General features: G+C 47.5%; 1 protein-coding gene across 2 annotated transcripts in view; it reads left to right on the forward strand.

The window, feature by feature from the left end:
- Nucleotides 1–13,015, forward strand: part of ANTXR1 (ANTXR cell adhesion molecule 1) — a 112,622-nt gene extending 99,607 nt beyond the window's left edge. For both annotated transcript variants that reach the window (XM_009569678.2, XM_054049712.1), the window contains one exon: nt 12,743–13,015. In XM_009569678.2, coding sequence (XP_009567973.2) covers nt 12,743–13,015 — 273 coding nt within the window. The remainder of the gene's footprint in view (nt 1–12,742) is intronic.
- The last annotated feature ends 1,349 nt before the right edge of the window (nt 13,016–14,364 follow it).

The following is a 14,364-nucleotide window of genomic DNA, read 5'->3' on the forward strand; positions in this document are numbered from 1 at the left end:
CTAAAAATAAGCAGCAGCCCCAGCTGAAAAATTTGGACTGTATCTGGGTCCACCTGCACCGAGAACTTGTGAGGGGAACCCTAACTCTTACATCAGCAACCAGAAGGCCCTCAGTGACTTGCTAGGCATGCAAAGCCACTTAGAAACTTAAACGCTGACTTAAATGCTTTACCTGTAGTTCAAGGCACAGAAAGGGATGACTTAAACTACACCTAAATTCAGCCTTGGGTTTCCTTGGTCAGGCTCCTGACCTGGACATGAAAGTGTGTTGTTCCTCCAGGACCCCGGGGCAAATGTCCTGCATGAAGTGCAAAAAGAGCACACAGTGTCAGACAGAAGAGTTAGGATAGAATCATAGAATCACCAGGTTGGAAAGGACCCACTGGATCATCGAGTCCAACCATTCCTAACAATCCCTAAACCATGCCCCTCGGGATGGAAGTTGTAAAGACAAAGGTGCAGTAGGTCAAGGAGGCTCACACCATTTCAGGGTGTCACCCAACAGACAGCGCACCAGCAGTGGCTGAGCCGCACCTCTCTGGTCAGCTGTCCCCGGCATTACACAGGTGTGAGACCCCATAACTGCGAGCCCTGCTTCCTGATCCACTTTTGTGAATACATGTGCGAATTCCAGACCTGTAAGTGCTATTTTTGAAGAGCCATAAATAGACACAGTGGCGCATGCAGAGCAACCCTCACTCTGTGTGGGTGGCACCTCCTGCTGGCCCTGGGCTGCTTTACATCACGCTGTTCTCCTGCCAGGGCTGTGGCTCTGCCTCTTTCCTCTGTTGTGCTTAGAATCATTGAAGCACAGAATGGTTTGGGTTGGAAGGGACCTCAAAGCCCATCCAGTGCCAACCCCTGCCATGGGCAGGAACACCTCCCACTGGATCAGGTTGCTCCAAGTCCCATCCAACCTGGCCTTGAACACTTCCAGAGACAGGGCAGCCACCACTGCCCTGGGCTACCTGGGCGAGGGTTTCCTCACCCTCACAGCAAAACATTTCTTTCTAATGTCTCGTGTCCTTCTTGATGTCCCCCTGAAGCCTATGGGTACTGTGCAGTGTGCACCACCCCTTGCCCAATACACAAAGCCCAGTCTCTTTCAAAGAGGAGTACAGGACTCTACCAGTAACGAAGGACCTCTTCCTGTACATCCCTCCAAGCAGAAGGCACCGATGCTTGGTAGGCCATGGCCTGCGTCCCACCCCGTGCCACCAGCGACTTCCAAACCACAGGGACCACAAAGGCAACTTATTTCAGTGTTGGCACCAGTTGTTGTGCACTTGCAACAAACTCAGCCCTTAGCGGGATCACAAGGAGCTGTAAAGCCCATTAAACACTGCCGGCACACAGGAGTGCTGTCTTTAAGGCTGTGTTAGTAGAGCTATAAGACAGAATACAGGAGGAATGTAGGCATTAACTTGGTGTTGGGGTTTGAGCAATTCCAATGCAAACATCCCCGAAGCCATTATTTTGTTTTCACATTCATAATTGGATACTGAGGAGCAAATTCTGCCACACAGACCTCTAGTGAGTTCACCGAAAGTCATGAAATCGGTTTCATTACAGACTATCCAAAATGGGTGGTGACACGGGGAAGGCTCAGTGTCACTCGTTAACTACAGACATCACAAAGCCCATGAGAAAAGTCAATATTCCTGGGAAGCTCCTTGAGTCCTCTGTACATTCCTGTCTTGTTCCTTGCTCGATGTTCCTTCCTTTTGCAGACTCAAAACTGCATAGATGCTAACGAGGAGCTACTGTTTAACCCATGGTTAAGTCTAAGCTAGCAGGTTTCTGGTGACAGGCTGCAGATTGCGAACAAAGTTGCAACCTTCCCGCACATACTGTTGCTGTGTGGTTTTCCATTAATAGCCATGGAAAGGTTAACCTCAACATAAGCTCTTTTTCCTGGAACCAACAGCTCCAAAGCCAGAAGCCCAGAGCTCTGCTCATCAGCCTGCTGCAAAGCAGACTGCTCCCTGCTGTAAAACAAAGCACAGAGCTGGCTCTTGAACTGCCGCTCCTCTGTCCCTGTCACTGAGATGAGCCAGCTCAGAAAGGGGAGCATCGTAGAACCATAAATAGTTTGAGTTGGAAGGAACCTTAAAGATCATCCAGTCCCACTCCCTGCCAGGGGCAGGGACACCTCCCGCTGGCTCAGGCTGCCCAAGGCCCATCCAACCTGGCCTTGAACACCTCCAGGGATGGGGCAGCCACGGCTTCCCTAGGAGCAACCTGGGCCAGGGCCTCCCCACTCTCAGAGTGAAGAAATTCTTCTTTATGTCCGGTCTAAATGTGCCCCTCTCCAGTTTACACCCTTTGCTCCTAGTCCCTCCCAGCTTTCCTGTAGCCCCTTCAGGTACTGGAAGGTCGCTATAAGCTCTCCTCAGAGCCTTCTCTTCTCCAGGCTGAACAACCTCACCTCTCTCAGACTGTCCTTGCATGGGAGGAGCTCCAGCCCTCGGATCATCTTTATAGCCTCTTCTGGACCCGTTCCAACAGCTCCATCTCCCCCTTATGTTGAGGATTCCAGAACTGGACACAGGACTCCAGATGAGGTCTCACAAGAGAGGAACAGAGGGGCAGAATCCCAATCATAGTCAGTGGTCAATCTTGGACAAAATTTCCTGGAGACAGAATTCCACCTTATCTATGCACAAGTTTATGCCTTTAACATTGGCAGTCAGATATCTCTCTTCGCCACCAAGGCAAATCCAGCAAACAGGGATTGCAGGAATGGGAATTATTTCTCTCTAAATACTAGTAGGACAATATTCAGTGGACAGTAATTCCCATTTTCTTGAGCCATTAGGAACTACCCGTACCCCAGGTAATTTTCCTGAATCACATAACGTGAAAATAGACATTGAGTTGTATTCTTCTCACATTCACATCTTGGAAGATCCTGTTCTGAACCATGCCCTGTCTTATTTGCCCCAGGACAAATTTCACCCAGAGACATCCTCCCTGAATCACTGCTTTCTGGAAGAGCAGATCCTGTGGGCTCTTTCTTCCTCCCCAGGGGGATGTTTACCACTACCCTTGATTAACTGTTCCAGTTATCGCTGCCAAAAGCATGTGGTTCATTTTTCATTTGATTTTTTTCTCTCTTTTCCCCATACCCAGTAGGTGTTGTTATTCAGCCTCAGGATGAATGATTGCAGTCCTGTGTGAGGCAGCGTCTTTGATGTGTCACTCAGTGTTTCTCCAAGACTAGCTACCTCTTTCCAGAAAGACAATGGGAAGAATGAGCAGATCTTCCTGGAAATGACACCCATCCTGCAGCATAAATAAGCCAGAACCAGCTCCTGCAAAAGTCATCAGGCCAGTTTGCTGACATACAAATGCCCACTCATCATGGATTGAGCCGTGCTCCTGAACTCTGGCACGAGCCAAAGATTGAGGCTATTAAGCTCATTCCCACGCTCAAATTTGGCAAGGGAGAAACCTGTATCATCTCATTTCACATTTTGCAGGAGTTTCCTCTGAATGTTTCCTTTGCAATCGGTTCCACAGCTGGTTCAGGCCTGTGCAGTGTAGTTACTGATATCAAGAACCGGAGGCTGGCAGAGCAATGGGTGTTATCTGGATTGTGGACTAAGAGCCAGGCACAGACGAGAAGTTATGAGTAAGCTTATGAGTAAGATTTCAACTGGAGGTTGGATTGGCAGACCCGCTCTTCGTACTGAGGGGCCCTCAGATGCACAGTTATATACGTTAGTACATGTGAGCTCTAGTCATAACACAATGTGACTGAGCTGACGCTCTACATGAACTCTTACTTATTTCAAATTCTGTGAAAGATCTGTGAAATCTGCGACACTTTATGGTTTTTATAGTAGTTTCCTCTGTTCTTCAACGCATGCTGCTTTTGGGTTGCTTAAACAGAACAGGATCATATAAATACAAACCATCGCTTTAACGTCTAAATAGACCAAACCATATTGGACCAAATTAGATGATCTTTAAGGTCCTTTCCAACTCAAACCATTCTATAGCTCCATGATTCTGTGATTCTATGATTCTATGATTCTATATGGAGGCATAAAAGAAAGTTAAGTAGTTTTTCTCCTTTTTCCCTTCTGAATTCAGCCAGGATGCTTGTCTGAAGTGTAGGAAACTGCCTCTGATATAAACGGAGTTCAGCGAGTGTATATAACCATCCTTGACCACTAACTCTGTCTCCCTTGTCCACTGCTTCTGCCTGTGCTAACAAGCTAGCGGAACATCTTGAAGAGGGCCTGCAGGAAAGCTGGGGAGGGGCTTTTTATCAGGGAGGGAAGGGATGGGATGGGGGGAATGGTTTTCAGCTGAAAGAGGGGAGATTGAGATGAGATCTCAAGAAGAAATGTTTTCCTATGAGGATGAGGAGGTCCTGACATACCTTGCTCCAAGAAGTCGTAGCTGCTCCATCCCTGGAGGTGTTCAAGGCCAGGTTGGATGGGACTTTGAGCAGCCTGATCCAGTGGGAGGTGTCCCTGCCCATGGTGGGGGGTTGAAACTGGATGGGCTTTGATATCCCTTCCAACCATTCTGTGATTCTGCGTAAGACCACTAGTTTTGATGAGGCATTTATCATGCTCATTTGAGGTAAATCTCACCTCTTTGCTGGCTTCAGAAGGAAAAATGCTGGTTTGTACCCCTCTGTTCCTGGGAGTTTGAAAGTCAAATCTGGCATGCCGTATATACTGAGACCTGGCAGAAAGCTCTGGATGTTGCTCCCAAATTTGTCACTCTGCAGTAGTTTCTACATAGTCTTCTAAGGTGAACCATAACAGTCCCTGGTGAGTCCCTGTGCTGCCTCTGCAATAAGAGACCGGGTTATTAGAACCCCGTTGGAGTGATGATCTTATCAATGGAAGTCTTCCTCTTAATCTTGTGAGAAAATAGCCTAAGTCTCCAATTTATTATTTACTGAGTGGCCAAGGTGGCAGGAAAGCCTTGGAAATGGTAGGTTTTTATGAGCAACACTGAGTTCTAGGCTCCTTGTTCAGTAATGAGACACAGATGGGAATCATTTTGTTGCGATGATGTTTTGTCATGAAATGAGACAGTTTTAATAGCTGGCTGGTGACTTAACAGATACAGGGGTAGCCGTATAATGAGCGTGCTTGCTGCAGGAGGGGGGGTTTCCTAGCATTACCCAGGTACTCAGCACAGGCTGACCTCACTGAGAGAGGCTGGCTGACAAAGCCCAGAAGCTGGTTAACAGTTTCCTAAAACTGCCTCCAGACACCCTCGTGTGATTCAAACATGTGCAAGCAGGATATTTCAAGCTCACGGGCTCCTTCCACGTAGCAGAAGCTACCTGGGATTTGGGAGGTTATCTTGACAGGGGTTTGGAGCAGGAAAAACCCTTGGGAACCCAAGAGCTCTCTGATCAATGCTGTTCCCAAATGACGAAGTGCTGGTGGGAAGCAGATATCAATTCTGCTCACTGTGGTCTTTGCCCAATATCACCATTGTTCAGGCACAAAGGGATGCATTTTTTGAGAGAGGTTTTAGAAAGCAGAATCATAGAATAGTTAGGGTTGGAAAGGACCTTAAGAACCGTCCAGTTCCAACCCCCTGCCATGGGCAGGGACAACCCACTGGCTCAGGCTGCCCAAGACCCATCCAACCTGGCCTTGAACACCTCCAGGGATGGGGCAGCCACACCTTCCCTGGGCAATCTGTTCCAGTGCCTCACCACTCTCAGAGTGAAGAAATTCCTCCTTATGTCCAGTCTAAATCTGCCCCTCTCCAGTTTATACCCATTGCCCCTCATCCTGTCCCCACAAGGGAACAGCATTTTTTAACAGCCCCTCTCCAGCTTTCCTGTAGGCCCCCTCCAGGTACTGGAAGGTCACTATAAGTTCTCCTTTGAGCCTTCTTTTCTCCAGGCTGAACAACCCCAGCTCTCTCAGCCTGTCCTGATACGGGAGGTCCTCCAGCCCTCAGATCATCTTGTAGCCTCCTCTGTTCCCGTTCTAACAGCTTCATCTCCTTCTTACGTTGAGGATTTGAGAACTAGACATAGTATTCCAGATGAGGTCTCTGCACAGTACTTCTTTGCAAAGAACCCCAAAGAACCTTTGCAAAGACCACTTTGACAAGAGGGGATCCACACGACGTTGGCTACAGGCAATTTTTCTCTGTAGCCACAGGAGAGGCAGCATTTAGCTCTCTGTGCCATCTGGCTCTCACAGGCTGCGGGCAGGCAACCTGCCAGTGTCCCGCGCTACTCTCCCTGTGGGGCTCAGGGCTGCTATCGGATCCACTGGGACTCCCCCAGTCTGTGTTCTCCTTTTCTCCGCTCTCCTCACCCTCACAGATGTTTGTGGAAGTTTCATGCCTGGACCAAGTTCCAATCGAGCAGCCGGGACCCTTGGTGGGGAGGGACTGGCTTGGAGAGTTTAGCATTAGTTCCTCTCATCCATGTATGTGCTTTGTTTTTCAAGCAGCTACAGTGCAGTAAATCATCTCTTTGCAGAGACTGACAATAACCCACATATATGTAATATTTGCCTATTATACACCTGGCCAGTATCTCCTATAGGTTTTTGTGCACACCTGATTCAGAATAAGGTATCAAACAATAGGTTAATATTTACGTTTCTTTTCTTCTTTTTCTTTTCTTTTTCCTCCTTTTTTTCTTTTCTTTTTCCTCCTTTTTTTCTCTTTTTCTGCTCTTTATTACTGTATTTCTTGCTATTTCTCATTCCTCTTTCTCATAACAGCAGTGTAAACCAGGATATTGTTTCTGGAAAGTTTGAATTACTAATGGCCCCATACAACACAGCAATAAGGATCATATCTTCTCCAGTGCCTCTTTTTCACCTCAGGAGCTCAGAAGTCAGTCCCAGTGTTCTGTGATCTTAAAATGTTGATGTTTTTCCAGATATTAATTCCAGCTTGGTAGGAAACCAAGAGAAACAGAAACATTTTTCATCTTCACTTCAGAAAAAAAATTGTTCCATCTTCTTGGGTTAAAGAGATATCTTCTCCACACAGTGGAGGGTATGCATCCTTTTCTAAATTACCTTTCCACTGTGCCGTGCGTGAGCCTCACCCAGAGCAGCTGGAACCACAGAGAGCAGGGCTGGAATGAAACAAAGGACAAGGCTTCCTCCTAGTTTGAGTCCTGCTGCGATAGGGGATGGCGAGCTAGCTGGTTAGAGAAGAAAGAAATACTGCAGTGTCCCAAGAGAGAGGTCCATCCTCCCTACAGCTGGATTCAACGTGCCGAATCCCTGTCGATGTCTCTGTGCAGGCAGAGCTCTGGGCAGGTCATTGTGCTCTCCCAGTCCCTCTCCCAGTTTGTCTCCAGACTGAAATAAAAGCAGAAGGAGGAGGAGGAGGAAAGAAGGCAGGAGGAGGTTGGAAGTGACTTGGACAAGGCTGTGGAGTTCCTAGGAAATGTCACAGCTTGCCCAAAGTGTCTGCTGCTCTTTGTACCTCTGCTTGCCAGCTCTGTGTCCAAGATGTGAATGCTCCAGTTCACTCTCTTGAATGCTCTGCAACCACCACCCTGTGCTATGACCTTGGTAGCCTAATGTGCCACCCACCCCACCTCCTACCCTTCTCTCTCAACCCTGACAGTGCTCCTCAATCGACCAGATGTGAAGAACAAAAGGAAAAGCTTGGATCAAGTGTGCAATCCTCTGGCACGCCGCATGCAAAGGGCTCGGAGGGCTCGGCTCATGGTCGGAGGGGACAAGCCTCCCACGGCTGAGCGCTTTGTTGTCCTAAAGGCAGTGCTGCTGTCTTCATCCCTAGGACAATTATCTGTTGAAGGTGAAAAAGCAAGGTCACTCCAAGTAGAATTCATTATGCATCTGCCTGTGAGCAGTACTCCAGGAAAACAACGTATTTTATTACGAGAGTGAATCGCCCTCACTGATTTTGCTGATTCCACTAAACTCCAAATCTAATAATGTCTCCGTATTTCTTCAATCATCTCTTCTGAGGCACGGCTGTGACTCTCCCCCCTGAAGAGTTGTGGCTGCAGAAAGGGAAATAAAACCTAGCCAAAGTGTTCAACACAGCAGCCTTTTAATACACAGCCTGTTCTCTCTGTTCATACATTATATATCTCCAAGTGCTGTCTCCCTGCTAGGAATGGTTATAAAACCGACTCCTCTTATTCTCAGAGCTGCGGTATAATCTGGTTAAAGAGTTTTTTTCTCCTGGGATGACGTGTGACTTCTGTTTAAGGGTCCAAAGTAGCATTTAGTAGAAATGGGTTCATCTCCTGACTCCTGGATGTTCTGCCACCACCTTCCACACCCACCACATCTAAATCTGGACACCTGTATGAGGTGGTAAAGCTTGGTAGATAGCCAGGAGGGTGGCAATTGAGACCCTTATAAAAGCACAGTCTTGTGAAGGTCCTTGCATTTCCACTGATGGCAGAGAGATCCTGCACATCTCATACCTGTAGTAGCTCAGACATGCACTCCGATTTTGCATCCAAATCCCAAGGTTCTGGTTCTGCTCACATCAACTTTGTCATCTGTGGGATGAACTGAGCTATGCTGGCAGTGGAGAGCCCTGTAAAAGCTTGAGTGGATGGGTGATCATCCAGCCAACTTAATCTTCATCCAGACAGTTTTCCCCATAAAACAGCGCTGAACCATGGCGTAGGTCAGTGATGCTGATGTTTTATTTCTCTATTGCAATTGCATGGTACAAAGCCTAGCTGTGAATTAGGGCCTCCTTCTGGTAAGTGCAGGTGGGAAAACACATCTCTTGCCACACATTTCAGAGAAAGCTGAGACTTCTGGAGCTCTAGGATTACTTGTGGTCACACTGGCGAGCACAACCTCTGCCCTATTATGTCTGTTATTGTGTGGCTAGATACAAGCAGAGAGCTCTGTTTACCATCCAGCTTTTTGGTTAAAGTAGCTCTCTTCCTCCTGCTTTGCATTTGTACCCAGGGCACTAGTCAAACTTTTTCTGCCTCTCGTGTGAGACAGCGTAGTAATTTGTTTCCTGGATTTCCCGTCATTCTATCTGACATTTTTTCTGCCCTAGGAGATGTTGGTTTCCCCATCTCCTCTGAGGCAGTGTAGCTGCCAAAGTCCATCTCAGTCCATCTGGACTGATAACTCCTGTCTGGCGTTCTCCCTCCGCATCTGCATGGGTGAGAGAAATGTCAAGCCATGAAACATGAGAACTCCCTCGGTCTGTTAGTTCACGTGAAAGAAAGAGAAAGCCTCAACTGCGTATCTGCCCTTCACGCTTGTGGATGCCCTGCAGAACCACCCATCACACAGTAGTAGGAAGTGTTGCCAAACAGGTCGCTGTCAACTCACAGCAGAGCAGCTGAGCCAGGCAGCGAAGCAAATAGGAAGAGATAGGCAATGACAGGCTTGAGCTGAGCAGAAGGCACAATCTATCTCGTTTTAAGGAGAAGAAGATTTGAATTCTGAAGTTAGCAAGGCACGAAGGTATGGGGAAGAGGTGCATGATGAGTACAGCTACGTGCTGTGCTCGCTCTGAGCTCTCACATCTGCACTCCTGTGCTGCCTGTTCTCTGGTGTGTGTCTGAGCGGCTTATGCTCAGACCCCAGTCCAACTCCTTGTTTGAACCAGACAGCACGTCCAACAAGCCCAAGTTAAAGCACTGTTATCAAGGACATTGGGGATTTAATCACTTCTGAACAAAAGAGATGTTTAATTTCAAAACAACCCTATTACTGGAGGAAATAAGTTACCATTAGTCATGGATATAAGCAGTGGTTTATGGGCACAGGCTCGCTAGGTGGTAGCTGATTACAAAAACTAGTGTAAGCATAATGCAGTGATATGTTGGTGTGATTTGCTTGCACCTTTTTATGATAATGACGCTGCTGAGCTCTCTGAGCCATTTTTCAACAATAAGTCAAATCTTCGCACAGCACAGGATGTGCAGGATGTACTCTCTCACCCAATTTGAGCCATGCCTTGGCATTGGCATGAGTATCAGATGGCATTTAGTCCTTGATCCCTGCCTCAACCCCAAATCCAAAGATTTCTTAGCCTCCCTGCATCCTCTTGAATGCTTTTAGGGTGGTGCTCAGTTCCATTTGGATCAGCAGCACCATAACCTCACCCCTGGAGCATCCAGACACAATATCTCTCCTCACAAAAACAATTGCAACTTCTCATTCTCTGGCTGGGACTCCTGGACTGCTGCTTATTGCTCGGGTTTATTTTATGCTCAACATAAATAATGAAAACAAAAACAGTGCAAGTAATAGTCTGAAACTACTAACGTTGCATTGTAGGAGTTATGGAATGAGAACAAGGAAAACGTTCACATGGAGTTTTTCTTCTGATTAGAATTGGTCAATCTTTGGTGGAGACTGTCATTCACTCAGCAGACGTGCCCCACAAAATTTGCTTAAAATCACAGCAAAGTGCATTGAAATGATATTAAAGCAGAGACACCAGCCCACAAAGAGCAAATAGAACCAGGAGTGCTCTGAGACAAAACAGCGATGTGCTTGTTTGAGGCTTTCCTCTGCATTTCAGATCATGGAATCATAGAATAGTTTAGTTTGAAAGGGACCTTAAAGATCATCCAGGGATGGGGCATCCACACCTTCCCTGGGCAATCTGTTCCAGTGCCTCACCACTCTCAGAGTGAAGAAATTCTTCCTTATGTCCAGTCTAAATCTGCCCCTCTCCAGTTTATACCCATTGCCCCTCGTCCTATCACTCCAGGCCTTTGTGAACAGCCCCTCTCCAGCTTTCCTGTAGCCCCTTCAGGTACTGGAAGGTCACTGTAAGGTCTCCTCAGAGCCTTCTCTTCTCCAGGCTGAACAACACCAACTGTCTCAGCCTGTCCTCGTAGGGAAGGTTCTCCAGCCCTCGGATCATCCGTGTAGCCTCCTCTGGACCCGTTCCAACAGCTCTATATCCTTCTTATGTTGAGGATTCCAGAACTGTGTATGATGTTCCCTTTTTGATCATCACCAGAGACACGGGGACATTACAGAGGGAGCGTAGCGCTTCCGGTCAAGGGTATTGCCCACTCCGGCACTTCAGTTTGTATTGGCATTTTGTCCAATGCAAGGGAAGAACATGACCCCACTGCACAGAGGACACATCAGCGGTAATGCTCCTCACCTTTCCCCTCAACCTTGTCATGCTGAAAGCACAAACCTTAACTGAGAGACCACTGATCCTCAAGAAGGGCCTGCTGCCTTCATGCCTTCCTTACCATGGATGTATTCATGACTGTTACACGGGTCTCTGCTCTGTCCTGGAGCCTGAGACTTTGAGGAGAGGCAGACCTGAAGCCAGAGGCTCTTCCAGCTGACAAAAGGCGAGGGCTGAGCCATGCAGAGAGAGTTCAGCTGACACCACTCTCAGAGCAGCCCTGAGGTGATGCTCTCATCTTGAACTTGATGCAGTTCAAGGTGCTGTGAAATCTTTGTTTTCCTTAAACGACCTTTTCTTGCACAGGGCAACCTGTACTCAGCCGTGGGCTGCTCCGCATACTTCATCGCTTCAGCAAGGAATCCACTTCCCTCTGCTGAACGGCTAAGGCTCAGACAGATGTTGCTTCATATTCACAGAGCGTGAGGATAGAATTGGCAGAGCTCTTGGAGAGGAGCTGCAAGTATCTCTTTATATGTCAGCCCCTTCCATGCCAGCTCCTCTCACCCCTCTCAAATCCCTGTACAGCACTCTTTGGCCTTCCTACCAGCATCTTCCTTACTTCACTTTTGATCAGTCTTCTGCAGAGCGTTTGTCCGTAGGCACAGCAGTGAGAAGGTACAGCGCCATGCTGAGGATTCAGAATGGCTGGAATTGTTACCCCCACAGATCTCAGTGCTTCATACAACATTTTTTTCATGAGGAAAAACAGTCACTTTGGGAGACGAAAGAGGAAAGCAGAAAATAAGCTTGTGCTTACAAATCTGAAAACAAAATATGGACTGAGAAATCCTCTAGTGCCTTTTTGGATGACTTCATATCTGAAAGAATGGATCCATCACACAATAGTGCTGATTCTGACATTTGAGTATTTACAGTGGGATCTTTTGCAGGTGGAACTTGGGAGAAAAAACAGCTCAGAGGGCAAAGGTTTTGTTTAAAAATGTACAACAAACTGTAGCTTAGCACCAAAGAGCAAGAAAAGCAGTTTATTGGCTTCCCAGAAGCACTGGAAGATCGAGAGATCCTAATGAGGAATGGATGCATTTCAGGAAACATTCTGAGCAAGAAACTGTCTTAGTCAAACTGATCTTCCCTTTGGTCTGGTTGTTCAGTGACTGGAAATAGGACACAAAACCAGGTATTTGAAGGAGACAGAGGCTCCAAAGGGACAAAGTCCAGATTTTATGCTGTTGGAAGTTTAAGACTGAGGTCTGGGAGGAGGAATCTGTAGAGGCAGGGATTACAAGACATGCATGGACTCAGACATCAGCTCTGAAGAATAGGAGCAGCTCTTGGCAGCTCTCACAGCTTCCGTATGACTTAAAGTACTGGGTGCTCTGTGTAAAGATTCTGGAGTCAGAAAAGAGGATGAGAGGATTTCATCTTCCTTCACTAGAAAAGCTGCTGTTAGAGTTTAATCTCTCGGTTGTTCAGCACAGGACTCTCTGTTATAACATCCGTCTCTGAGAAAGAGAGGGAACAAAGCCATGTGCCCGGGATAATAAGATTGAGATCAGGTTTGCACACAGCCAAGAAGGCGTCTCAGCTGTGTCACGTCGCCTCAAACAATAACTGTGCTTTTCTTCTTTGTTCTCTTTCGGTTTAGGGCCGCTGCATCAATTTCACCAGAGTGAAGAACACGGAGACCCCACCCAAATACCCACTCAACAACGCATACCCTCCATCATCTCCACCTCCAGCACCCATCTACAACCCCCCGCCTCCAGCTCCGATCTACACCCCCCCTCCTCCCAGCTCACCCACACCCCACACCCCATCCCCGTCCTCCACACTCCCCCCGCTCCCTCCTCCACCCCAAGCCCCACCACCCAACCGGGCCCCCCCTCCATCTCGGCCCCCACCTCGCCCCACAGTCTAGGGGGTCAGCCTTGCTCCCGTCTCTTCCAGAAGTGTTCCAGAGGCTTTTTCAGCAGTACTGTACCACACCCATCTTCCTGGGGGGTGGGAGGGCTAGAGGCAGCCGGGCCGTTTTTGTGATGGGTGACAACAGAACAAATGACTTTGTAGTTGTCTTTCTCCTTTAGTTTTCTTTTATTTTTAAAATCCCTTGTGCATCAGTGCCGCCAAACTGTGGAACCAAGAAAAGCCAATTTACTGCAGGAACAAGGCAAATAACTGGAGTTCCATTTCAGCAAGGCTCTCCCCCGTCTTTGTCCCTGACACTTCCCTGTGCCTTTACCATGGTGATTCCAGGAAACACTGAGAAAAAGGAATTAATTACTAGAGTAAGCGCTCCAGAAAGGCGATTCCCCCCAGGGAAGGATGCAAGAGGCTCTTCCAAGTGCAGACATCCCAGCTAGCTTCCTGCAGACAACTGCACGAACTTCAAGACTCAAGGTATGACAGAAAGCTGATCACATCTCACTCACCTGCCTGCTGCCAAGCCAAAATGACAACAGCGGGTCTGCAAGTAGAGAAACCCTTGTAAATCTGAAAAGAATTGATGGCAGGCAGCTGTTATCATGGACTGGAAACTGGAGAAGGGAAGGTATTGTCATCTCAGAGGATCCAGAAAGGAGAAGGAGAAGGTCTCTGGTGTCTGGATTTGTGTATGTTGGTATGTGCAAGTGCAGGTGAATGAAAATGGAGTGCCACGAGGGTTTCCCCTAGTGGGGAAAATACATGGAAAAATAAAGCAGTCAGTATGTCACAAAGCTTTGACCCCATCCCCTGAGGACAGGGAATAGCTGAGGACAGGTCAGCTTTCAGTGCTCCCAGTGGGACAGCACAGTCCATGAAAACTGAGCAAATCTGGGAAAGGTGTGGTTGACAGCAGAGTCTTTGCATTCCATTTGGACTAATTATGTCCACCTCGTTAATAGCTCTGCGGTTCAGCAGTGTGATTTAATGCTGGTTTCTATTTTAAAAGGAAAGATTCTGCATACGAGCAAGAGGTCAGGTGTATCAATTCTCTAAATCCAGTCTGCTTGGGCTCCTTGTGATTGTTTGAAATGGTTACCACTGATGCCTTCCTGGTTTTTTTTCTGTAAATTGCATTCTTCCGCCCTAGAAATGTTTCCACGTGGACTTTTATTTTTTGTTTTCCTTTCCTGAATAAGTACCAGATGCCTTCCAAACTCATAGCGAAGAGCAGCCAGTGTGCTTACTCACTTTTGTCAACTCTCAACACCATCACTTCTGTTCGCAATCATTGACTAAGGCAAAACTCAACACACCAGACATGCAAGATGGGAATCAGTCATCCAA

The sequence above is a fragment of the Cuculus canorus genome, chromosome 26, assembly GCF_017976375.1.
Source record: "Cuculus canorus isolate bCucCan1 chromosome 26, bCucCan1.pri, whole genome shotgun sequence".
NCBI classification, from domain to species: domain Eukaryota; kingdom Metazoa; phylum Chordata; class Aves; order Cuculiformes; family Cuculidae; genus Cuculus; species Cuculus canorus.